The sequence below is a fragment of the Oryzias latipes genome, chromosome 7, assembly GCF_053564925.1.
Source record: "Oryzias latipes strain Hd-rR chromosome 7, Olatipes_Hd-rR_3.1".
Lineage (NCBI taxonomy): Eukaryota > Metazoa > Chordata > Actinopteri > Beloniformes > Adrianichthyidae > Oryzias > Oryzias latipes.
Genome location: NC_136243.1, coordinates 5,221,104 through 5,248,238, shown reverse-complemented (window position 1 = coordinate 5,248,238; position 27,135 = coordinate 5,221,104). Strand labels below are relative to the sequence as shown.

The window sequence follows — 27,135 nt, the reverse complement described above, 5'->3', positions numbered from 1 at the left end:
ATTGATCTAAGCTGATTAAGCTGATTAATAATATATTAGAAAAGAACCGGAATTATATAAAATAAAGAAGCTGGCAAACATTAAACAAGTAAACTATAAATTACTGCCAGTAACCCATTGCTGCTCAGCTCTGGTTAACATATTTCATAGGAAAGTGTAACAAAATCTCAAACTTACTCAAAATTGTGACTTTTGCATTGACTCCTGATCGTGATTAATTGATTTTTTTAGTAATTTCCTATTTTAAGATTCAAATTACTTTCTGATCATTACTAGATGTGCTTTCATTAACAGCACGGTTCCACCAGTTTGTACACATTTGTAGTAACTACAGAAACTTTGTTTGTTTAAAAATCTAATACTAGATATTTTTGCCAAATGACTTTATCACTGTGACTCTGTATTTTTAAAGAGCTGTAGTCTGCATTGGCAATTGTATAACTTCAGAGCATAGATATAAAGTTCTGTATATTGACAGTTTTTTCTCTCTCACAGGGTCAACAGAACCAGAAAAACAAGAGATGAAATTGGAGCTAAGGTAATGTCCTTTTCTGCTTCAAGATTCAGTAGGGCAAAAAAAGTTTTTGTCTGTCACAGATTCTGCGAATATTCCCACTTAAGAGATGAGTTTGGTCTTTAATTTTCATCATGGAAACATTTCGACTGTGAGAGACAGAATGTGACAAAAGAATCCAGGAAGTCTTATTGTTTGATTGTTAAAATATCTAGCTGTACCTTGTAACGTAGCAGAAAATAAGAATGTATCTCCTACAAACAAACAAACATTCTGTATTAATGTCACCTGTTTAACACTAGAACGTCCGTAGGGCAGCCATTTGGCTTTTCTACCTACAATGTCCAAGGGACAGCCAAGTGGCTGGATTAATTCAAATTTACATGCCCAAAGAGCAGCCTTCAACATATTTTGCACATGAACAGCACAGCCATTAGGTTGTTCTTTTGGCATGCAAAAAGCACAAGCCAAGTGGCTGCGCAAGTTTTCACTATTTCCCCTCACCTCTGTCACTTCTAGTAAGAGGTCACCACAGTTTGGTTTTTCTTTTTTGGCTGAGATTTATTGTTCATGCACAAGAGACACCTCTTTACCGACATAATACTGAAATGTTCAAGCAAAGAAATCATGTGGTCAAAGTCATATCTTCAACCCACTACTTGTCTGCGCATACTTGGTACTGCCCCAAAATCTCCTTTCTGCATTTGCCACATGGTATACTTGTAGCAATCAACAAAGCACACTCTGTCATTATTGTTCTTGTACTGACTATTCACCTGGCATATTGCCCGTTTCCCTTTGCCAGGTATGGGAGCTTGTCACCAAACACGGTATTCCTTTTTCGCCTTCTCAGCTCCCGCATGTACCTGTGCAAGGGTTTTTACTGATTCTGGAAGCTCCCAGTGAATTTCTCTTGGGTTGAAAGTTTGATGCAGTTGGCTACAACAAACCCACAAACATTGGAGATTGCAGGAAACCTGTCAGTCCCAACTTGTTCCATGCGCGTGCCCTTGACATCAAAGTGTAAATGCAGCATGATATCTTTGAAGTGGTTTCTGACCATAGTTTTTTTAGATCAGTGGATTTCCCATTTTCACCAACCATCTTGCATCTTGCGTTTTGCATGGATGGAAGTTTTATCCCCTCCTCACAAGTAGGATGGCAATGAACCCCATTAGTTCAGGGAGGGCCATGAACCAGCTGTCATCTTCTGTCTGACGTTCATGCTGAACAACACAGTCCCGAATAGTCTGAAGCATGTTCAGAGTGAGGAAACAGGAAACTCTGTAAGCGAGTCGACACCGTACTTCTGACCAAAGCAGTTGGCTCTTCCTCAGCAGTGTAACATTCAATTGGGCTGTGATGGAGAGGCCTCCCAACCTTTTCTGAATGCCACATCGTGCCATCTTTTGCTTTTTCTGTTGGCACAGTGTGTCTCCTCTCTGTCGTCCTCTCTTTTCTGATGGCAATGAAATCTCCTCATCTGTGATCTGATTTCTGAGATCTGAGCAATGAAAACCTTCAGCAATGTAAAGATATATGTTGTTTCACTTGTTTATTTTAATTTTTTTTGTTTTTTGTTGAATTCTAGTTGAAACTATAAATTCCAAAACATGTCAAATAGGCCTCCTTTGCCTCCCCAGTCCAAGAAACATGTGGTTAAATTAAATGACTAAATTTCTCATAGGTGTGTATGTGAGTGTGCATGGTTATTTATCTATGTGGCCCTGCAATGGACTGGTGACCCATCCAGGGTGTACCCCTCCCCAGTTGCTTGTGACTAGCTGGGATGTGCTCCAGCAGACCCCTGTGATCCTGACCAAGATGAGCAGGCACAGAAAATAAAGGGATAGACAACTGCTAGAATCAGCAAATGAGAACAAGATGTTCATGAAATCTTATCAAAAGAAATATCAGCCTGAGTCCAGCTAAAGGACTATCTCTTCTCCTTCAGAGTCAAATGGGTTGAATTGCTCCAGGATCATTTTCAATGTCTGCTCAGGGCAGTAAAAATAAGGCATCTTGGTTTTTCAGTTGACAAACTGGGAGTCAAAGTTTGTCAGAGCTTGGAGGCTCTTTTGAAGGAGAAAAACCTCCCCCACCCTGATCTGAGTAAAGAATGTGGTTAGCTAGGACATGTCTTCATCCAGATGATCAGGTAGTTGGTGCTGCATTTACAAATGAAAAGTGGCTAATTGAAGGCTGTTGAATTAGTCATTTCGAGCCACCCAGCCATTTGGCTGTGCTCTGGACGCTGCAGGGGGAGTGAAAAATCCTGGGCGTTCTAGTGTTAAATTGGTTAGCTGTACAGACACCTGTCCACACCCTTAAACGGTCACACTGCAACCTTCCCACCATGACCAAAGAGCTGTCAAAGAAAACCAGGGAAAAGATTGTTTACCTCCATCTCCCTCCATCTGGGGCTCCATCTCACCTGGTGGAGAGCAATTGATCTGAAGAACGGTGAGGAAACAGCCTGGCAGTACACTGGAAAACTGGTCAGTGACCTGATGAGAGCTGGGACTGGAAAGACAATAATGCTGAGTTCCAGCAGGGAGGCATTGGGTCCCATTTTTTTTAAAGTCTTTGGTATGACACGACCTGGATTTGAACTCACAACCTTCCAGGTGGACACTCTACCACAAGGGCACAGAGCTGGTTAATGGGGACATATCTGGAGAGATTCTGGTCAAAAACCTCCTTCCATCCATCAGTGAGAGCACTGAGGATGAAACATGCCTTGATGTTCCAGCATGACAATGATAACAAGCACATTGTAAAGGCACCAAAGGAGTAGCAACATTAGAAGCGCTTCAAGGTTCTAGCCAGTCTCTGGACCTCTATCCAATCTAATGAGAAAGATGAAAGCCTGTGTTTTCCAGCAGAAAACATCACAGCTCTAGAGAAGATCTATATGGAAGAATGGACCAAATTAGCAGCTACTGTCCAAAACTGGTGAAGACCAACTGGAAAGTTTTGACCTCTGTTATTGAAACCTGGGTTACATTACAAAGTATTCAGGTGAATCATTGCTTGTGGGTGCCAAATCATTTTTCTGCAACATGAGCTCTTTAAAAACTAAAAATAAATTGATTTCCTGGATTCTTTAGACATCTCCGCTTTTTTAATGGGACAACAGAATGGGTTTGTTACAAATATCACCCTTTTGCCCTGCTGTAACACTTTTTTTTGCAGAAAATTAGTGTCAGCAACATGTGGCTATTAATGTTTGTGATCCTGCAGCACCTGTCCCACCCCAGGATGTGATGGCAAAGGGCATGTCAGTGGCAGATACTCCAGACACAGAAGGTAGGTCACACTTATAAACCTTCCTGTGGATCAACAAATGCAGTCAAATGTTTTGACACGCTTGTCACTATTATCCAATCCAATCCAACTTTTCTTTCATAGCACTTTTCATATGAAACACAAATTGCTTTATACCAAAAGCCAACAAATAATATAAAAACATATATATATATAAATTGTGCCCCCCCCCTCCGCCCTTCCCCCGGACCCACATCCCCTTCGCCCCCCCAACCAATGGAGACAAACATTAGAATAGAGCACAGAAAAAGCTGAAACGCTCATGGGTGTGACTTCTTCTTCTGGGAGCGGCTGCATAGCCAGCCAGGTGCGGCGAACAGCCTCACCACAGAAAATCCGGCAATCCAGGTTCCCATCAGGTTCACTAGGTTCCCAGAGATCCTCTGTCCCAGGTAGAGGATCCAACTGAGGAAGCGCTGGAACCAAAAATGAACATAAAAGGGAAAATACAGAGTAAACATTTGATAAAAGCAATAAAATAATAAAACATGACCATAAAGAGAATTCAAATGAATTATTAATAGTCCAGTGTAAAATCCTAAAATATGATAAAATGAATAGATCCAAAATAAACAGAAATAATAAAATGAGCTAAAAGGTCTTAAGCCTTTTCTTACAAGCATCTGTGCTCTGCGGCCCTCAGGTCCTCCGGCAGACTGTTCCATAAACCAGGGCCATCATTCTGAAAAGACGCCTCTCCATCTTCTAGGTTTTCACAGTTGTAGTGATTAACGGATGAACCTGTTATGTATGAGGTTAATAGAATTTATACCATGGTCCGGGTGAATGCTCGATTCTGATTGGCTGCTGGGTATGCATTAAAACCTGATAACCGCACAGTGAAAAAAGAAGTTCCGGTGTCCTAGCTTAAATGTTTTGTATCACTGCGCCTGCTTCTTTAAAATAACCTTGTGCTTCATCATTTTGCTTCATAAGAGGGGAACTTTCTCTCTGAACTGATGCTTTATTCAACCCATCGAAAAGATCAGCATATATATATCGGCGAATCTTGACTGCAGCGGTGGTGCGATGGACGCGGACTATTTGTCACGTGATGTAGGCGCGATGCTTTTTGTGAGATAAGCGATCCAAATCGGAATAAAAAAAAACAAGAATTAAGGACTGCAAACTGGTTAATATGTATTGCTTTTGTAAGTGACCATGGTATAAGCGGGGTAATGGCCGACGAAGTGTGCGTTATTACTTTTTAACGCACTTCTCGCGTCAGACGGTTCAGGCTTCCACGGCGTGCGTTAAAAAGTAATAACGCACACTTAGTCGGCCATTAACCCTTACTTGCTACAGTACTAACACATTGTTTGGTGCAGTGTTTTTCAACCTTTTTTGAGGCATGGCTCATTTTAACCTTGACAAAAATCCCGCGGCACACCAGCATCCAAAAAAAAAAGAAAAAAAGGAGAAACTCATAGTCTATTTTGATTTACAGCCCCTCCGCAATCTCACATGTATTTTTGTGATAATTGTGGCAGAAAAAGCTGGAAGTTGCAGCTGTTTTTCTAAAAGATGTAATAAAAGTTAAGTTAGAAGATTTAAGAACTGTTTGATGTGTGTTCGTTGTTTCAAGACTTTAATAGGAGAGACTCCTTGTGCACCGAGACGCTATCACTTTAACCCAATGCATCATGGGAGATGTAGTGCAAACAGCCGCCGAACACTAACAGACTAGCGTCTCTGAGCTTCATGGTTTTGTCCACTTGTTCCACGGTCTGACACCGGATTCTGTGGAAAGCTACACCACTGAAGACGAGCTTTAGCTGGTATTTTTGTTGGAACTGAGAGACTTTATGAGCAGAATCTGAACAAGGAAGTGAAGACTTTAATCACTTCTAATTGGTCAGACTGATGACGTGTGATTAAGCCTCCAAGAATGATTGGCGGAGACAGTTAAAGGGGCGGGACTTTCCCTAAAACAGTTAATACTGCAGCTAAATCGCGGTACCGTCATTCTTATCAAAATGTCTTTAATAGAATCAAATAAACACAAAGAAAAAAGTTTTTTTTATGATCTTTTATATTCCTAACTACTCAGTGTTTTATCAGGGCCTGTTTGGATGAACACAGAACTGATATCCTGGAGATGGGAAATGTTTTTAGATCAGTTAATGAGGGCAATTTCCCACGGCACACTAGTGTGCAGTGGCACACTGGTTGAAAAACACAGGTTTAGTGCACATTTCTACAAGTAATATTTTTTTTGTCACTTTTTACTCATATTTCGCTATTTTGGGGGGGGGGGGGGGGGCAAAATGTAATAATAAAATGAAAACTATTTGTTTCTCTGTGGCCCAAAGTTTTTAATATTAATAGATTATTTATTTCACAATGGGGAAATTCTTCTCTGCATTTGACCCATCCCCTGAGGGAGTTATCTGCACTTGGGAGGCAGTAGTGTTAAGGGTCTTGCCTAAGGGTCCTCACTGGGTGATGTTAATTGCTCACAATTGATATGGTAATTGCCCCCAGTACCACTGTTCATTCCCCTCTGGGAATGGAACCCTGGATTCCTGCATGGTAGCCTTTCACCTTACCAACAGAGCTACCCAGCTGCTACATTAGCCTGATAAAACTAACAGTGAACTGTGGACAAAGTTTGTCCGGGGTTTCCGTATACATTCATATAAGTGGCTTTTTTGTCTCAGATATTAAATTGTTGTGTAAAATAATTGTCCAGCTCCACCCACTGCACCAGGAAAACGAGTCACTGTTCACATTTGTCATTCTTTGTGTTTCCGCACCTTTAGATATTAGTAACGGTAACTTATCTTTAGAGAACTTGGGTTAGTGACATATCTGTGTATGTCTAACAACTGGAGTGTGAAACATGTGTGAACACATTTCCCTCCATCCAGTGTTCTGGGCTGTCCAATTGTAAAGAAACGGAAGCTAGAAGAGGCTGAAGCTGAGGAGAACCAGCCTGCATCCAAACAGAGAAACCTGCCAACAAAAAGGCCTGAAGAAGAAAGCGACACAGCAGAGGAAGAAGAGCGGATAGGCAATGAGGAAGTAGGAGAAGATGTAATCAAAGACACAATTAAAGCAAAAACTGAAGTGACACAAGGTGAGTGAAGCCAAACCAGAAAAAATAACTACAACATCTCTGTTATTTAGGTAAAACACTGAGCCACTGTCCATTTGTTTTGATTCATCTTGTGTTTAGTCATAGGAATTTCTTCAATGACTGATTCCCACAAAACACTTTACTTTTAATGCTGAATAGGATGATCATCCAGTTACTATGAACGTGTATCTCTGCTTGTCGTCCACAGAGGACAGCTCAATGGTGATAGCAGAGGATGCCAAAACACCACAGTCTCTGCACGATGATCTAAGGGAAATAACCATTGCTTCCGAATTCAAAGCTGAGAGTCATGGGATCAGTGAGGAGGTAAAACTGGTAATGACTGATTATCTCCATGACAACAAAGGTGTCATGGATGTGGAAGAATGTGAGGAATCAGATCTACCCACAGAGAAAACTGCTGCTGCTGAGCTTCATGAAACAGAAATCGAGGAGGAGGAAAGGGAAGAGAAAGAGGAAATTCAATGTAACGCATTAGATAAGAGAAAGGTAACCAGACCCATGATGAGGCAGCAAAACTCTGATCACCAGTATTCTACTGGAGATTACAACTTTCAGGTCAAAGAATCCCAACAGGAAGAACCAGAGAGGGACGACGACGAGGCAGAAGAACAAGCAGAGGAAGACGAGGAGGGAGGAAGAACCGAGCCGGAAGCAGCTGTTCCAGCCACTCAGGGAACTGATTCAGAGATATTACTCAGGGACCAAACAGTCATCTCCCTTGTGGCAAGTAAACAGGGTTATGATGAAGGGGATGAGGAAGATGATGAGGAGAAGCAGGAGAAGAGTCCAAATCAGGTGGAAGATGAAGATGAAGAGGGAGACCATGACTCAGGCAACGCTTCTCCTGGTACATTGGTAGTAGAAGTTCCATCTGAGGATGAGGAAGAGGAAGAAGAAGATGATGAAGATGAGGAGGAAGATGAAGAAGAGGAGGAAGAGGAAGAAGAGGAGCATGAACACGCCTCGGTGGGCTCAGGAATTACAGATGACTCTGAGAACTGGGACATGACCCGGGGCAACCTTGGGCTGTTGGAGCAGGCCATTGCCCTGAAGGCGGAGGAGGTGCAGGGAGGTTCAGAGAGCTTCAGCTCCTCAGACTACCAACCACACGGCAGCTCCATTAAGGCCTCAGAAAGCGCTGCAGCCGCCCGCCGCAGCAGCTACTTCAACAAAGGTACTCACACTGGCATTCATCTGAGCTGTGGACACAGATAAATAACGGGCTACCTTTATGTTAAAAGTCTAAAAACAGATGAGAAGCATTTCTAATTAGATTTTGATTTTCATCAAAAACCCTGTGGATGTTTTTACCCCAGTAAAGCCTTAGTCACAATTGCCCTTGAGGGGGGATACGGGGTGGGTACGGGCTGTCTGCTGGTGGAAAATGGCCAAACCTGTACGGAGAACACAATTAACTCACGAAATATCAAGATCATCGATCGTTCAGTGAACCAATAGAGAGAAAACGTTCATGCACGTGTATTTCTACAGTCATTCTGCAGGTGGCGGGACATAGTAAACACTTAACCCTTGTGCTATCCTAGGCACTTTACCATTGGGAGTTGGGTCATCTAGACCCACTAGACAGTGCTCTGAACCTTTTTTCTTCAATGATTTGTGATCTTCACTGGTGTCCATGGATTACATGAAATCTTTCCACCTTCATCCACCTTTGTCATGGTAGGGAGAACACGTCAATGGAAGGGGGGGTCATCTAAGATAGCACAAGGGTTAAACAACACAAAAGAGTAAATGGTGTTGAAGTAGGAGAGATACAGGCTTGTCATGCAGACCCAAACCCTGCAAACTGCACAAGGAGCCCGTTAGTATTGTTCTAGTGCAGGTGCTCCTTGGTTGACTGTTATAATTTATGAAATTAGAGAGTGTTGCTTGTGTGGACATCCTACAGGCACTTACGCATCACGTGCACACCCTGTGTTTGCAGCGTTTGTGCGTGATCAGTAAGGAGCCACCTCACTGATGATTATATTGCAGCTTAAGGACACCGTTCAACAGTTTCACCCGTACATCATAACTGCGTGTAACTTACATTGTCCTTACAAATATTTCACGATACATTTACAATACGCACGGCAATGGAACGTTCCATTTTCACGGCGTCCCTCAGGACCTCTCAGTTCCTTTCAGGACAGCCTCAAAGGAACTATAAGACACACCTTAGGATGTAGGTGCTCCTCTCTAAGACCCTCCACAGACCCGGACAACCCAAAAACCCACAAAAGCCGGATGGGTAGATGTGATAAAGGCTTAGATGGAGGGACAATTCACTCAATAGCGCCGTTGGTTAAGCGCAGGACTGGCACATAGGAAACCAGGGTGCTTTTTCCAGGGGCGTGATGAGCTTCATCCAGTGTAGGTCCTTATGTAGTTAGGCGCTACAGCGTAACTATGTTGCCACAAGTGGGCCCAAGTCTGGGTCTCCCTGTGCCGGTCCCCAGTCTGGATTAAATACAGGGTTGTGTCCGGAAGGGCATCTGGTGTAAAAGTCTCTGCCAAACACCTGTGCGAATCAGAGAAAGCTGATTCACTGTGGCGACCCATGAAGAGATGTGCCAAAAGGGGAACAACAACAACTAATATCTCAGTAGGAGCTTTGTTCTACGTTGCTCTAACCCTTAAAGTCCCTTCCCCACAGCTACTCAGATAAAGGATTAACACACAGAATCCGTTTTGTTTGTGAGCTAAAGTCTACATTTAGGGATGGGCAACTACAGGCCTTGAGGGCCGCTGTGTCAGCATGATTTCTGGATTTCCAAGTCCTACTCATGACTGATTACCTGGCTTAGGTGTGTCCAGGCAATTAGAACATGCCAGAGCAGGGTATGTTAGAAATCATGCAGGAATGCGGCCCTCGAGGCCTGGACTTTGTTCCAGCTGAAGAGATGGGTTTGCTGTGGATTTCTTTCAGTGATGGTTTCAATTGAGGAGTCAGTCTGACAGAGGAAGGAGAACCAGCATCTAATCAAACCATCTCTCCTTCTTTCCTATGAAAAAGGCAAACTTCAGGGCTTGTGTTCAGTCTCATCCGTGGGTCTAAAGTCACTTACGTTTCCAAGAGCCCACTCAGCCCCACTTGCAGAGCCCCTTCCTGCATTTTGTTTTAGGGTAGGACCTGTTCAGAATGAACTGCGACTGTCAGCAGCAGCCCGTGATCGGCTAAAAAGTGTTGTCCCTTTGTGATGTTCAGCCCAAACTAGCCATCTGAGATCCACAGAATGTTTATTTTTATAACTTAACAATGTGATGTTGCACCAATTTCAGCACTAAGCTTTTACCAGATAATGACTGTCAGTAAGATCAAATACAGTTATCTGATTCTCATGATGTCTCTTAGTAGCTTGTTTCTGCTCAGTTTTAGATTTTAGTTTTCTCAATATCTTCCCTCTAATTCTAACTGGAGACTAAATCATTTATTTCTGTTGTGCGTTGAATATTTTACAAAAAAAGTCATTCTGTTTCTATTTATAACTGAGAGTACGATCAAAAATAAAATACTTTTAGACAAAACTCAAAAAACAACAGATGGGAAAAAGCTTTAGCTAAATTTAATCTCTACAAAGATTTTTGTTTGCGTCACGTGTTGATCGTACGATAGGGTATCAATTTAAAATCCTACCCTATTCATTTTCAATAGGCTCACCATGTTAATCTTTGCTAAACATTAAAGTATTACATTTAAAATTAAAAGATTCAAAGACCATCAGAAGAGGAATATTTCTGATCCAATAAGCTGGTTATTCTCTTATGTGTCATTAAAGAAACTCGGTTGTTTTATAAAGCACAGTGTTTGAGTGCATCTAATTTCACCCAGTGTATTCCGTTTTTTTACAGCTTAATTCTTTATTATTATGAGCTTCTTGAACATACAAATAAATAAGCCACAGTGCTGGGAAGCTGAAATGAGCTGATACCGGTGAAATTGGTGACAATACTCTTTTTTTCTTTGTTACAAAGTTATTGTCTCGACTATTAGAAATATTTGAGGAAGATTCTCAGGAAAGGAGTGAAACAAGTTCAATGCTTTTCACTTTATTTGTACATTTGTTGTCCTTTCATTTTTCACTTATACTTTTAGCTTCATTACTACTTTACCTTTTGCTGCAGTTTTTTTTTTAAGCCTTTTTTGTTTGAAGTGATATTTATGCCACCATCTTGCAAACAAAACTTCCTAAGTAGCAAATGAAAATATTTAATGTTGTCTTTTTAAAACACTTTTTGCTTTCAGAAAATAGTTTTGGGTTTGCAACATAAATGCTTTCACATCTGATGTGTCTCCTCTCGCTTTCTCCCTTGCTTTGATTATTCTTTCTTAAGTTTGAGTCTAGCGTAACAAAGCTGCTATCAAACAGCTGCTGATTGGTCCAGATTCTACCCAATCAAATCACCATATTTGTGTAGCATGGTCTCTGCTGCCGAGACTCAGAAACCGAAGCGGCTCTTTTTACCCTGGATTTTGTCTCTTAGACTGAAGAACAATTCATTTTTCATCATTTTGAAAATAATTCATACTTTCTTTCTTTCTTTTTTTTTTTTTTAGGATTGATTATTTTCTATTTAGTCAGATTTGTGAATTTATGGCTGAGAATTTCCTGAAACTGTATAGTTTATCTGCTGACATTAAATCAACAGGCCTGTGGGTGATCTGTGAATCCTGCAGAGCAAATTATTGGTAAAAAGTTCTTTAAGATCTGTTAAAACAAAACAAAAAAAAGGTTTAAAGCACATATTATTTTAGGCTGCACACGTGTTTTGGAACAGATTAACCGCAGTAATAAGTAAAAGAATGACGGCTCACCAAAGCAGACTCAATGTTTTTAAAAGAAGAAGCATTTTTAACTTTTATGTTCATTTTCTCCGCATCCTATTTTGGAAGAACTTGTGTGCTTTTGTCCAAAGGAAAAAAAAAATTAAGTAAAATTACTCATGAAAAAATGCTATTTTCTCTTTATATTTCAACATTTATTGATTAAAAATAAAACAATATTTTATATAAAAATCTTTATCGTAATAAAATGTAACCTTCGGCTTGACGGAGTCGGAACTCAAAAAATTTTTTTTTGCTGCGGACATTTTAAACACGCAGGTCGCTACACGAAAAGAAATAAATACAAAAGCCTGTTTTATTTTGGTGGCTTTGCCGCTTATTCTGGGTTTTCTTTTTAGAGACCAGAATGGTTGAAGACTGCAGAACCGATCCACAGTCAGAAGCTGCGATTACATGTGCAAAACGTCTTTGAGCGGATCAAAGATCAGATTAGAATTGAACTGTGTACTAGGGGTGTGCATTGGCAAGTCTGGCGACACAATACCTATCTTGATACACGTCTCATGATACAATACATATCGCAATATATATTGTGCCACAACAATTTTTTTTAAAGGTATGACTTAGAAAAAAAACTACCTAAATATTATTGTAAAACGTCTATCATTGTAATAAAATGTTAAATTTCATTTTATTTACTGATCACAGTGTTAAGCACTCCAACTGTATCTCAAATATAAGTTGCTTTTACTCAAGCAAATTCATAGTGCTTTTATTTTGGTAACTTAAACTATGTAAAAGGGACAGCCAGATTTTTTTTGATGTCCACAACAAAATATATTTTAGTATAAGAATTCAGTAAATTCAGTAAATAGAATGAATGTGCCTTAACCAATAAGTTTCTATTGGGGAAATAAAATGCTTTTTATTTTCAACATTGCTTAATAGAGCTTCTCCAGTATTTTGTAAACAGTTCAGGAGCCTGAATGGTTCTTAAAAAATATACGGGGAAAGAAAACACAAATTCTTTCCAGAAATATTAAAGTGTGATGATGAGGCAGCATGACGAGACGAGACACAAAGCATGTGAAAACATTTGTGTTGCAAATGCAAAACCATTTTTCGAAATGGAAAAAGAAGTTAATAGCAAATAAACACATATTTAATATTTTAATTTGCTACTTCATATTTTTGCTGGTAAACTTTTCACTCTGCTTTACCCAGAAAAAAAAGAAGTGAAGTGTCCCACACCGGGTTGTGATGGAACAGGCCATGTGACTGGTTTATATCCCCATCACCGCAGTCTGTCCGGATGTCCTCACAAAGACCGCATCCCTCCAGAAAGTGAGTTTACTGTAAAGCAATGGCCTTTCAAAATCAAACCCTAACCTTGTGCCTGCTCAGTCACTTTTGTTACATGGACAGATGTGCTGGTCCCACCAGTACTACAAATCCTGTCACTGCTGCAAACTCGTGTTACTGATAACTACTAACACCAACATTAATATGGCTACTCCAGAACACTTTTGCATTGCAGCTGCCCTATAGGAGACATATGGAATGTTTCTATCAGTTGACTCCGATTCCTTAGGTCTGTTTGTAACTTGCTTTTGTTCACTGCAGACAGGCAGTCCAATTAGGCCTTTGTCTAAAGAATGATGTTATTGCTCTGTTTCTGTCAAATAAGATGAAAGAGTAGGAGTATTTCAACTCCTCCAGCTCCATCTTCCTTTTCTGCAAAGTGTACTTCTGTTTAAAGTGATATTACAGTTTTGTGACATAATGTTAAAAACCCACTCTGATAAACATTGTGATTTTGCTATTTTTTAACTTGATCTTGTGACAATTTTCTCATGATGGATGACATTTATAAAGAAAATTAGGCTTAAAGTAGCATTTCTGAGTATTTCTTTATTCAAATCATTGTGAATCCGGAGCACATGAAAAAAAAATCTTTGGAAAATACAGTATTTATGCAGTGGGGCAGGGAGGGGGGCGGCAGGCTTAACTCCACACCAACAGTCCCGCCCACAACTCAGAGGTGACTTTCTAATGAACTCCTGCTGCTCTGCAGAAACTATGCCCTAGAAAACAACCCAGGTTTTCTGATTTAGCATAAAAACGACATAATGATTATTAAAAGACCTCTGGGAAGACTTTAAATAGAGACCAACAAATGATCAGAGTGGGTCTTTATTCAAGCAGGATGTTGATAAAACCAACAGTCTCTGTTTGGAAGTCACACAAAACCCTGCAGCTTCTTTTGTCTGCTGTCATTTAAAAAACTCTAAATGAATAATGGTTTTATATGCCTCCTTTAATGCTGCTACCACTGCTATTAAACCATCAGAACACATTAAACATACTGACATGAGTTTACATGTGCTGTGTGTCTGTAGTCCTGGCCATGCATGAGAATGTCTTGAAGTGTCCCACTCCTGGCTGCTCAGGCCAAGGCCACGTGAACAGTAACCGCAATACGCATCGCAGGTTAACAAAGCACCCCAGAGCACACACACACATACACACGCACACACACACACACACCCACATCATATGTGTGGGTTTGTCACTGTGACATCAGAGGTAACACCAACCAAACAAAACTTAAATGAATGAATGTCTATAACTGCTTTGGCCTAAAACTAAGTTTATATGTGAGTTATAGTAAAAATACACTAAATAAATTTGCAAGGTCGACTTCCACATTACACATGTGTGAAACATGCACTGATGCACACCATAAAAAAACCTATCTACCTCCATATATGGCTGATGCAACGGCGCCGTAGATTCTATGCACTTAGAGGTGTATGGACATCAGTAAAGTATTGTAAGCTGTTCTGAAAACATTTTTCTATAAAAAACACGCAAATGAAGAGGTGAGGACTGAACACAGTGAATAAAGTCATATTTGTGCCAAATCTTTTGAGCCATCCTTAAGGTATATCAATCTAAATTAAGAAGTCAAAAGAGAAAACTCTCCAGTGGGGAAAAGAGTATTTGTTTCTGCACATGCAGCCATTGAATTTGCAAAGATAATGTATGTATCATAGCATGAAGCATTGCTGCTCAGTGTCTTTCCAACAGAATCTGTTCTGTTCTCAGCTTCACCGGTTTGATTTTCACTGCCTAAGCTTGCCCTCAGATTGTCTGTTGCATCATCTGCTCTCGTTTCCTGGTTTTTGCAGTTGAAAATCTGACCTAGTTGTCACAGGTGGGAGGAGTTTCTGCAGCATTTCTCACCACTGACTATATATTTTTGAGTGACAGGTCAGTGACTCAGACATAACATGATACTGGGAATCATTTGTGTTGGTGCTGGCATTCTGAGCAGAGCAGAGGCTGTATTGGCATGTTTTATGATTTTATTCTTGTAAATACTTCTGTTGAAGCATGGCTGAAAAGCTATGCCTGACTTTCAGTAGTTAAATTTCATCGAATTTCCATTTATTATTATTTTTGTCACATTCAAGTTGTTTCTTCGACCTTTGTGAGCGTTTCCTTCATTAACAGAAGGAGACCAACAGATTAGTTCACGTGTACTTTTGCTCTGTGACTTTATTTTCCTGAAGTCATTTGGGGTCTTGGGATGTTTCATTCTCTTGATTATACTCATATAAAACGGTCTTGTCTGTTTTTATTAGATAACCTGGAAACAAGAGCAACTAACTCAAATAAATATTGGAAAAGGCCTTTGATAGGCATCCCTTTGATTTTTACAGAACCTGTTCAATTTAAACAAATATGGAATTATTTCCCACCATTTAGGTTTTGTAGAAATCCAGACTTCCAGATATGTGGCATCTGCTTTGCTTAGACTGCTACCAACCATTGACTGAGTGAGTCTGTGTGATGTCATCCATAGAAAACGGTTCACTTCTGGCTCCAGCAAAATGAAGTCAATTCAGTCTCCATTCATTTCAAATGTGGAGCCAAATGACATCAGTAAGCAATGATTGGTCCAAGTCATTGTTTCTATTGGAACCACTCTCACCAATCAGGAGTGAGCTTGTTGGAAAGCCACACCTTTATGTAGCGGGCAACAGAAAGGCTGTGTCCTAATTCCTTCCCTACTCACTATATAGTGCACTTTTTAGTGCGTTCGCCTTTTTGTAGCTGTCCGAATCTACAATTCCAACATCGAGTGCCCTTGAAATTTCTCAGATGTCTCTGAGTCAAACCAGTGTGCATCGATGCTCACTAGATTGGCAAATATGCATTGTGTCTAATTTTTGCCCAAATGTATTTAAATCTATTTTTTTAATAGACTATCAACGTCTTTAAAGACAGAAGACAGTGGACGATTTCGGCTTCACGAAATCGATGACCTCATGTTCGCTGTTTAAAAAAAACAACGTACTGAGCATGGGTTCCGAATTGCTTTTAAAATCCAGTTCACTACATAATCCCGCACTATTATTTGGACACACAGACAAATCTGTCGATCAAAAGCTTCGAACATTCAACAGAAGATAATCTGAGGGCAAATTTGAGCTGCGAAAATCACAATAGTAAAGAAAAAAACAGAAAGTGTTCTGTTGGAAAGAAACTAAAGGGTAATAAGTATTCCAATGATGCTCTTTTAACTTCTTAGTATTGATTTATATACCAAAAGTATTGCACAACCCTGAAGAACCCACAGGGTCAAATTTGCCAGCAGTTTTTTTATTTCTTCAAAATTATTGTAATGTTAGTTATTCTTTTTTTTTATTTGGCTGCTTCCCTTAATTGCTGCTACCCAAAATGAATAAACAATAAAAAAAATTGTCAAATTGACTTAAAAAGCCCAGAAGAAATTGTTTTTTCCAGAGTTAAAACAATTAGCACAACTATACCTCTGCCTCTTAGTTCTTAATAGTTGTGATTAATCTGGTCTAAATCTGGACCCATTATCCTCTTGACCTCCCTTTTTTCTCAAAACAATAGTAATTTCACATTTAACTCAGAACAACATCATCTTAGTTCATGACATTTTATCAAACAATTTGAAAAAAATAAAACACATCTGAAAAGAATTTTCGGTAGACAGCAAATCCAGTTAGGAACTAGATGATCAAAAATGATCAAATGTGAAATATGACAGGGAAAACAGTGGGCCCATCACAGGCGATGGCTCCTCCAAGGCCTCCCTGTCAATCAAATATTAAAGTGTTTTAACAGTGAAATGCAAAATATATACAGTATAAACTGTTGGTTGATTAGTTTTATGCTCAAATTACCACTTTTCAAATTTACCAAATTTGTAGAGATAGCTTAGAAACCGTATTCAATCAATCTAAACACACACTGTAGGCATATAACTGAGTTTTTCAGCACATACAATTTCTGCTCATTTGTGAGAAGTTTTTCCATTAATCTGTCTGTGATTGTGTCCTCTATCAGTTTGTCTGGCTGCCCGATTGCAGCATCTTCTAAACTGATCAAGCAGCAGGACAAACCAGTTCATTTACAGGCTGCAGCATCAGAGCCATCCTCTAACTCTGACAGAGTTCTCAGGTAATAAAGGCTTTTTCCGTCTCCCTCATAGTTCTTAACGGACTCTGAAGCCTTTTTTTTTTCTCCCCAGGCCAATGTGTTTTGTGAAACAGCTGGAAATCCCTCAGTATGGAAACTATCGACCAAACACAGCAACAACAACACCTCGCGCCAACCTGGCCAAGGAGCTAGAGAAGTACTCCAAGGTGTCCTTTGACTATGCAAGCTTTGATGTCCAAGTATTTGGGAAGCGTATGATTATTCCGAAAACAGTTGGTATCACTGACACCTCAGCCAAAGCCTCAAAGGGTAAGGGCTACAGACTCACTATCCTTTCACTCTGAGTTAAGCATGAGAAATCGTCTTTCTGCTGATACCTTGTCATGGAAGCTTCACAGTAGCTCAATAGTTGATGCAGATTTTCTGCACGTGCTATAAAACTCATCAACTCTTCAACTGGGATGACTATGTTCTGCAGGGTAGGATTCTTTCACATTTATACTTTTTTTTAACACACTCCACAAATTGACAACGTTCTGACTTCTTGGTTCTTCTGTTATCAGACACGGTTGTGTTTTTTCACACACCTGTCATGTTTCGGCGGACGTCTTCCGTCTTCATCAGATTTCCTCATCAGATAGTAGTGATGTGACGTATATAAAAACAGATAATTGTGACTGAGGCGGAGTCACCTGTCCCTTGTTGTCTGTTTGCTGCTGGAGGATCTTGCTCCAGGTGTGAGAGAGCAGGAAGGCCCCCTCATCCCGGTTCATGGAAGTGTGGGCTCGCTTTCGGATCTCCATGATCCATCTGCGATGTCTGCTGTCTTTAGTGTGGAGGACTTTGGCCTTTTCCCACTCCATGATGTGGTTTTCTTGCTTGCAGTGGTCCGTTGACAATGTTCTGTTGTGAATTGTCACTAGCAAACTCCTGTTTTTGTAAACCTATGAAATTTGGCTTTTTATAACCAGTGTACTGAGACGGAACTTAGGCTGTGCTGCCATCCTAGAAGGGCGGGATCGGCTGCATTTATGGTCAAACTCACCAAAGTGACATGTAATGCAGTTAGGACCACCAATGGTGATGACAACATGGCTACTCAATCCTCAATACTCAATCCCCCTTCTTGAACAGATTATGTTTACTTTAAACAGACAAAAAAACCTTTAATCAAGCCATTTAAAAAATAAAAAAATAAAAAATTTTAATCTGAGGGCAATAGTTTAACATTAGAGCATAGAAATCTGACCTTTTAAAAAAAAATTTGTGTCATAATAATAATAATAACTTACATTTAAAGTGCCTTTCAGGTCACTAAATGTAACTGTCCAGATAAAGAAGACCAAACAATAAAAAGTGTGTACATAAAGCATCACAAGCATCAAAATCACTGCAAAAGTCAATTAAATGCAGTAAACACACATGTAACCCTTGTGCTATCTTAGATGACCCCACCCTTCCATTGACGTGTTCTCCCTACCATGACAAAGGTGGATAAAGGTGGAAAGATTTCATGTAATCCATGGACACCAGTGAAGATCACAAATCATTGAAGAAAAAAGGTTCAGGGCACTGTCTAGTGGGTCTAGATGACCCAACTCCCAATGGTAAAGTGCCTAGGATAGCACATAAATTACATAAATGCTGTGAATTTGAACTTGATTACATTGGACCTTGTACCTGACCATGTTCAATTTAACTGCACTATTAAAACTGCAGACAGTAGTGTAAACCTAATGTGATTTAAAACGTCTCTACAAAAAAGTTATTTTCATTACGTAATCAAATAATAACACTCAGACGGATGCATTGGAGCAATTCAGTGATCCTGTGGTGACCGTGAATGTACAGGCATACTGTATGTGTGGCAAGTAAGTATTGTACAGTCACATCAAAGTTTGAAGTTTTTCCACTTCAAATGCTGAGTTTGGTCTGTTCTGACAGAATGTAAAGAAGAATCCAGAAATTCCCAGTCTCACAAATAAGTGATGTAATATTTAGCAGCAACCAGCAAAGATTCATCTCAATACTTTATAATGTAACTGAAGTTTTAATGTTTTGTGGCTGTTGCTGAGCAACACAGACTGTCAAACTCCCCCCACAGATTCTCTGTTGAAGTCGAGAAACTAGCTAGACACTGACACGAAGGCCCACCTTCATTGACTGGACAGTGTGTTTAGGATCATTGTCAAGCTGGAAGATCCAGACGTGTTTCATCTTCAACACTCTCTGTGATGGAAGGAGGTTTTTATCTAAAACCTTACCTGGGATCTATTCATCCTTTGCTTAAAACCGATCAGTCCTCCTGTCCCCTTTAAAGAGAATCTGCCCCAAAGCATGATGTTTCCACCCCCATGCTTCACAGTGCATCTGGTGTTCTTGGGATGCAGCTCCTGTCCCTCCAAACACAGCGAATAGCATTTATATCAAAGAGTTCCACTTTATTTTTATCTGAGCACAGATAGGAAGTTGTTTTTTGGGGGAAATTTTCAATGGAAACTAATTTCTATTTTAATCTTTTAGGCTGCATTTACACTGCAGGTCTTGATGCCCATATCCGATTTTCTGACTATATCCGATTTTTTTGACGACCCGCTTACATCATCTTTTAAAAGTGACCCGTATCCTATCTTTGCATTTACACCATACAATGCTGAAACCATCAAACGTAAATGGTAAATGGCGTATACCTATATAGCGCTTTCTACCTTCTTACGAAGGCCCAAAGCGCTTTAGTCACAGTCCCATTCACCCATGCACACACACATTCACACACACATTCACACACTGGCGGCGGCTCCGCTGCCGAACACTGGCGCCAAACTCCCACCAGAGGCAAGGTGGGGTTCAGTGTCTTGCCCAAGGACACTTCGACTCATGGGCGTGCAAGGCGGGTATCGAACCTGCAATCTTACGATCATGGGTCGACCGCCCTACCGCTGCACCATGGCCGCCCTAGTCCTCAGAACGTAGACGTTCTGAGGACTAGGTAGCAGCATTTCCGCCTTCTGCGGTCCTCCTTCGGACGCACAGCAGTTCGTCGAAACTTTCCCCGGGACTAGCTTTGTCGTCAGACCGGCAGCCGGATAGCTGAAGGCAGAAGTGCTGCTACATAGATCTGAGAAACTCTAAACCATTGTAAGAATATTTGTTTCCAGTGGTGTCCAGACAAAACAAAGGCTGATGTAATTCCCACATGATTACATCCAAGATGCTCATTGCGGCATTGCCCGCACAGAGTTTTAAGTACCTCCAAGGCTAATGTTTTTAGCATGTATTATTAGCCTAATGATAATCCTTCTTCGCGGTCCTTGCAGCCAAGTACAAAGCACTGACCGCACGGATTAAAAAAATTATGAGCGAGCAGGCTCTCAATAATAATCATAACAGTAATAAAAGCACATTTAGAAGATGCATGTTGGTCCAAACGGCAAACGTTTAGCATGGCGAAAAAGAAACAAGCAAAGCTCCCCCCGCCCCTTTTAGTTGTGTTTCTTTTGTGTGACTGCGGTTGTCATGGAGGCAACACAGCGACGGAAGGAGGTAGCCTGGATGCCCCTGGATGAGAGGAAAAAGGAGGCCGGCTTATGTGCTCTCTCTGAGTTTTGAATGAGGAAGTGTTTGCAGACGTTGTGCTAACAGTTTGATCCAAGCAAAGAAATAAACGGCTTCTGGCCTGTTCCATAGCAACGGTGTCCCGCTTCATTAGTTACCGTTTGCGTCCCGACCGGGACCGGACCGGAAATAACAGCGGTTTCCGACTATGGTCTGAAGCCTGAGGCTGAAAGGTAACACGCTGATGGGGCTCCAGCTGTACTCGAACATCAAAATAAGCGCACAAAAGCACCTTAATAAGTCATGTGATCTCAGTTGGTGGTGTCCTGCGTTGACGTCACTGACGTACGACTCGCATTTACTGGGGAATATCCGATTTGTCTGCTTACATGACACACGCAAATGCACGTATCCGATTCACATCTGATTTATTTCCACATATGAGTGAGGCCTGAATCCGATCTGAGAAAATCGGAATCCATGCGCTTTTGTCCTGCTTACACGTTCACCGGTCATATTTGATCTGAGCCACATGAGAGGAAAAAATCGGAATTGGGTCACTTGAACCATGCAGTGTAAATGGGGCCTTAGTCTTTTCATATTTCAGCTCTGTTTCTTTCACATTGTTCAATTTAAAATGAAACTGTTTTATTCTTTACACAGCTTCACTTCCCAAGGCTTCCTCACCGACTCATGCTGTCTCAGAGAGTTTTCCTAAGACCGCCCTGTCCTCCAGTGGTTATGACTACAGCCAAGAGGCAGAGGCAGCCCACATGGCAGCAACTGCTATCCTCAACTTATCAACACGCTGTTGGGAGAGGCCAGAGACGCTCAGCACCAAACCCCAGAATCCCTACGCCAAGGTGATCCAGCCTCTCCCTGCACTCAAAAGAACATTATAACATCATTAAAACATTATTTACTACATTAGTAGACTGCACCAACAGCAACACCCAGCAGAGAGTGGCTTATCTGTGGATGGAACAGCCTAACCGGATTAAAATCTTGCAGGAGTCAGACATTGAGGTAGACGAGAATGGCACCTTAGACCTCAGCATGAAGAAGGCTAAGACAGATGACACACCGTCTCCGGAACCTTCATCATCCTCATACACTTCCTCTCAACCAGTGGGAGTGACATCTCAGGAACATACTCATGATGACTGGGAGGGGCCTCTAGATTTCACAAAATCAACTGAAGTCAAGGAAGAAGATGAAGAAGAGGTGGTGAACACACCCACATGGACACCATGCATCTCCATTAGAACAGATCAGTGTAATCAGCACATCGATGTGGTGTACATCTTACAATTTTGTAGCTGGCTTAAAGTGTGTTCTGTTACCAACTCTCTTCAGATGGACTACACTGCTCTTTCGTATTCCTCATCTGAAGGTGAGGAAGATGATCAGGAGAGCCTGGGGGACAGGAAGTACCCTGGTGAAGTTACAACCACTAACTTCAAAGTTAAGTTTCAGCCCAAAGACAGCAAAAAAGACATTATTGTGTAAGTCACTGTTCTTGAATTCCTCTTCACTTGAGGAACTTTGGTCAAGATATCGATTTATTGCTGATTTGTTTTTCAAAAAGTTTGTATTTCTTTGGGGGATAGCTGAGGATAGACTACAGATTTCAGTTAGAAGAGATCTTGGGAATATGAGTAATAATTTTTGTGATACAGAAAGATGTGCAGACCCAAAATGTCCATATATTATTGGTGGTTAGGTTCTGGGGCAATGATGTCTTGTGCACTTGGGATAAGCTCCGACATGGCGACGTCTGTATCACAAAAAAATGGCAACTGAATTGACTTCATTTGGTTGGAGCCAAAAGATAAAGAGATAAATAAACCCCAGAGCCAAGAAGCTAATTATTGGTAAGGCACAGATCATGCAAAGGCTTTACCACTTATGGGGAATGGGATGGAGGACTGCTGGCAAGACCAACTGGAATGCAGAGGGATTGTTGTGAGGGACTGGTGGATCAAAGTAGCAGGCAGCAGACGGGGGTTTGGACTGTTTATTGAGACCAGAAGTCCTAATCAGGTGAAGAGGCTGGACTGGGCAGGGGCTGACTGGCAGGAGCACAGGCTGGCTTGTAATTTCAGGCGCTGGAAAGGAAAGCTGGAGATCAGGACTGGAGATTCAGATTGAAGACCTGGACTGTAACTGAGAGTGTGGGTAGCAAGGTAGGCAGGAACAGAGAATGAACATAAGTAGATCTGGCATTGTGTAGGGGATCGATCCACGCTTTAGCAGTGCCCAGGAGCCAAACAAACCTACATTTGGGTTTTTGGGAGCCATGGTCTTACAGATTCACAATACGATGTAATGAAAGCGATAAGCATAGCGTTACCCAGCAGCCAAATGGACCCACGCCGACAATTTGATATGAGCCATAATTGGCAGCAGTTGGAACCTTTCTGATAAGTCTGGATCATGAAGCAAATCACAAAACAACAATGCTTATGATGATATAATGAGCAGACACAGCCTGACCATGGGAGACACATGAAATGCACAACCACCATCAGCTATATGAAATTTATCACAAGTTATCACGGTTTCAGGGAGTTTTGAGCAGCAAAGATGAGTGTTGGTTTGGATGTCAGAGGTGTAGGCAGCTGAGAGAGAGGCTGAAGAAATGTCTTGTATGGTTTTAGACGTAGCTGCTTCTATAGGAAATGAATGGGCTTAATAATTCTCAGAATCAGGCTGATGCTAATGAGAATTAGTTTTATGTGTCATAAAAAACATAACTTGGTGGAGGATGAGATAAAGTGGGGACAGAGGTGAGTTGGAGTTTCATATTTATAGATATTTAGCATGGCAGCATAGGGACAAAAATGGGAATCAGTTCTTCCTATGACTTGAGGGTGCCCTCACTTCTTTGGAAGCCAACAATAGCACACTTTCCTGACAAAGGTTCTTGACAGCCTGAAGTTCAAACGGAAAGGAGTCAGCAGTGACATGTTGTGTGCCTGGGAATTTGACATGCTGAAAGAAGAAAGCAATGAGTTGCAGAAAGCCATGTGATGTCAAGGGAAGCAGAGCGACTTTTTAAATAACTTAAACTGTGCCTTTGCTATTGCTGCCTCATCCAGTTTGGAACCAGAAGGTGAATTTTAGGATTTAATTAGAAACGAGCAAAGGACTGACTGAAGGAAAGTTGATCAGGGCAACCGTCAGTGAACCACACTCCTAGGTAGAAACCCCTAAAACCTACAAGGGGAGGCATCCTCTAATGGAGGAGAACAATGCTCCAGGTATGAGGCTGTTGTTGCCAACAGCATCCTGACAGGTTTCATTAACCAACCTCATTGTTTAAGAGAGTTTTCATTTAATATCTAGTGCCAGACTATTACAACCTTGCAGCAGGTGTGCAAGTAGGAAACCACAGGGGGAATTTAGGGGCCACAATGGAGACAGTAGGCCTCCTATGACAACTGAATGCTTTGATTAAAAAACATGTTTGGAAATTATGTTTTGCTTCACATTAATCTATGGGTGCATTCCTTGTCCCAGGTGCCCAACCCCGGGCTGTGATGGTAGTGGACACATTACTGGCAACTATGCATCACATCGAAGGTAAGGTTTCCACAGAAGAGGAAAACTTTATGGCAGATACTTTCAGGCTTACCAGCATTTGGCATCACAAAAGTGTTTGGCGTCCCTTTTTGATAAACACAACCTATATGTAGCACAAAAAGCGCGTGATTACAAAGGAGTTAAATAAAACAGTGTGCACTATGGACAGACATGGATGACAATTTATCTAGCAAAGAAATACACTGTAATTGAAATATTAAAATCTGGTAAGAAATAGTTACCAGAATCTGGTGGCCCTGCTCCAATTGCTGCAGAATCTCTTTTATGTTGAACAGGTTACAGTTGGTGAGTACGGAATCCTTATTGCTATTCTTAGCATTAGATACACAGTGTTGGCGAGCAGTGTCCAGATTCTGATGATATGTTTCAAATGCTATGTCTGAATTCCTACCCTAACCCCTAACAGCGGAGATGACGGCATCAATTTAAAGTTAAAATCTAATTGATATGAGCGTTTTATGATGATTATTTATGAGTTCATTGTCTTCTGAAGAGGAAAACGTTGATGGTTTATAAAAAAAACACCATTTAAATACATTTTTTTTGGCAAAAATTGTTTCGACGCAATGCATTGTGGGTTAATTCACCGATCTAGTGAGCATTGATGCACTCTGGTTTTTCACAGAGACTTATGGGAAATTTCCAGGGCACTCGATTTTGGAATTGTAGATTCGGACAGCCCCACAAAATGGCGAACGCGCTATATAGTGCACTATGTAGTCAGTAGGGAAGGAATTCGGACACAACCAGAGACTACTTTATTCAAATATTTCAATGTAGATCAGGGGTCGGGAACCTTTTTGGCCAAGAGAGCCATAAACGCCACATATTTTTAAATGTAATTTCGAAAGAGCCATACAATAATGTAGCGTCCCTTTCCCACACTGAGGCACGGAGACTTAACCTCTTTTAAGGTTCTTTATTCTGGTTACAGCAGACCGCAACGAACGCCGTACAATTAATTCAGCAACTCCTGAATCTCTCCTGTCTACACGAGACGAGAGAGAGCGCTTCTACCAACTTTATATTCCCCTGCTCCCGCTCCAGCCCTCCCATTTCCCTTATTCGGCCCATAGCTGAACCCCATTGGTCCAAACTACCTAACAACCACCTGAGCGACAGAACTGAGAGCCAATCAGATCTCTGCTTGATGCGGTCAATGAACTCCAGAACTTTTAACGCGGCCCAACAGCCATCCAACTCAGTCCGCGACAATATGTTTAAAACTAAATATACAAGTGAATGTGTGCATTTGATGTAATTTCAACATTTTTAAAGTACAATAAGTCTGTGGATTCTTTTTTAGTAACATTGTTATTCTGTTGCTGATAAATGAGTATTTCTCGTGGTAGTTTTGCTGATGGTCTAGTCTGGTTGATCCGTGGTGAGTTTCTGCTTCATGCAGGCGTTGAGACTTTAAACGTGATCGTAGGTCTGAATGTTCTTTAGATGTGAGACAGACTGCTCACATGCAGACCTGGAGCCAAACACACACTCACACGCTGCAGTGAGTGACGGGAAGCGGGTTTTACGTTTTTACAATCCCTGCGCGATTCACCTGCTGCCTGTCCCCACAACACCTCAGCCCCACCCTCTGCTTTCTCCCTCACACATCCCGTCCCCGCAACTCCGCGCTCTTTCTCAGAGACGGGAGCGCGCAGTTTTAGGCACGGCAGTTCACAGGTTTCCAGATGGTACAAACTCTGTGAAATTATAGATAATTGTAAACTTATAGCGCTGGCGCAGATTTTTCTCTCCAAGCACCGCTACTACTGCGCGCCTCTGGCATCGCATCGCGCCCGAGAAGGACTGGTCTAATGAAAAAAAAAAAGTATAATTAAAGATTTGTCTGCGAGCCACATGTGACCATCAAAAGAGCCATATATGGCTCGCGAGCCATAGGTTCCCGACCCCTGATGTAGAGCCAGAGTTGCCTCCACATTACATTGCGATGCAACTTTTAGAATTATCTCCATATTGCCTCTGTGGTCAGGTTTAGTGGAGGGTCTCATCCTACACAGTCCTGCACAGTTGCTTCTGTGTCTTTAAATTCTAATTAGTTGTCACTCACCAGTTGTCACTCAGGAAACTTGCTCTTGACATTTGACCATTTCCTGAGGGAGCGGTGAGCTGTAATTCTATTGCGGCTGGGAACAGTTTGGTAGGATAACCTTGTGATGTCTTTAATGGATGCTTGGATACCAAGACTTACCATCTCAACTGCCTTGATGTTGATTTTAAGAAGCCAACAGTGAAGTCCAACACCCACTTTCCTCTTCTCTGTAGGTCAGTTTGTCCTTCTGGATGAGAGCTGCAACAGTTTAGGAAAAGAATTCATGCCTCTTTAGGGTGAACAAGACAAGGCTCTACACAGTCCTCAGAAGAGCAAAATGTCTTGTTAGTTAACTGGAACATGTTTTTTAAAGTGTAAATGTTGGAAATGAACACCAAGCTCCTTCCAACTGTGAGCACATGTGTAACAACAGTCCTGTCTGCACACCTTGTGCTAAACGCGGGTTCTTGAACACACATGATCAAGTCCGATGTGCATCTATCTTCAAGGACCTTTTGCTTACATTCAAAAGGCCAAATGTGCTGTGGCTTTTCTTATTTCCTGATCCAGAGAAGATATGAAGTGAAACTTTTTTTTCTGGACTTTTTCCATATCTGTTCTGTACTTATTTATTCCTATAATACCTATCCAATCAGGGGTCCACATTCAAACTAAATTACTTCATTAGTCTCTACACATGGAAGTAAGAACTA

General features: G+C 41.2%; 1 protein-coding gene across 3 annotated transcripts in view; it reads left to right on the top strand.

The window, feature by feature from the left end:
- Positions 1-27,135, top strand: part of myt1a (myelin transcription factor 1a) — a 42,249-nt gene that overhangs the window by 7,136 nt on the left and 7,978 nt on the right. For all 3 annotated transcript variants that reach the window (XM_011473019.4, XM_011473018.4, XM_011473017.4), the window contains exons 3-14: positions 496-538; positions 3,758-3,823; positions 6,712-6,920; positions 7,129-8,118; positions 12,955-13,074; positions 14,130-14,220; positions 17,116-17,229; positions 17,300-17,517; positions 21,427-21,626; positions 21,775-21,987; positions 22,120-22,268; positions 24,286-24,348. In XM_011473019.4, coding sequence (XP_011471321.1) covers positions 496-538; positions 3,758-3,823; positions 6,712-6,920; positions 7,129-8,118; positions 12,955-13,074; positions 14,130-14,220; positions 17,116-17,229; positions 17,300-17,517; positions 21,427-21,626; positions 21,775-21,987; positions 22,120-22,268; positions 24,286-24,348 — 2,476 coding nt within the window. The remainder of the gene's footprint in view (positions 1-495; positions 539-3,757; positions 3,824-6,711; positions 6,921-7,128; positions 8,119-12,954; positions 13,075-14,129; positions 14,221-17,115; positions 17,230-17,299; positions 17,518-21,426; positions 21,627-21,774; positions 21,988-22,119; positions 22,269-24,285; positions 24,349-27,135) is intronic.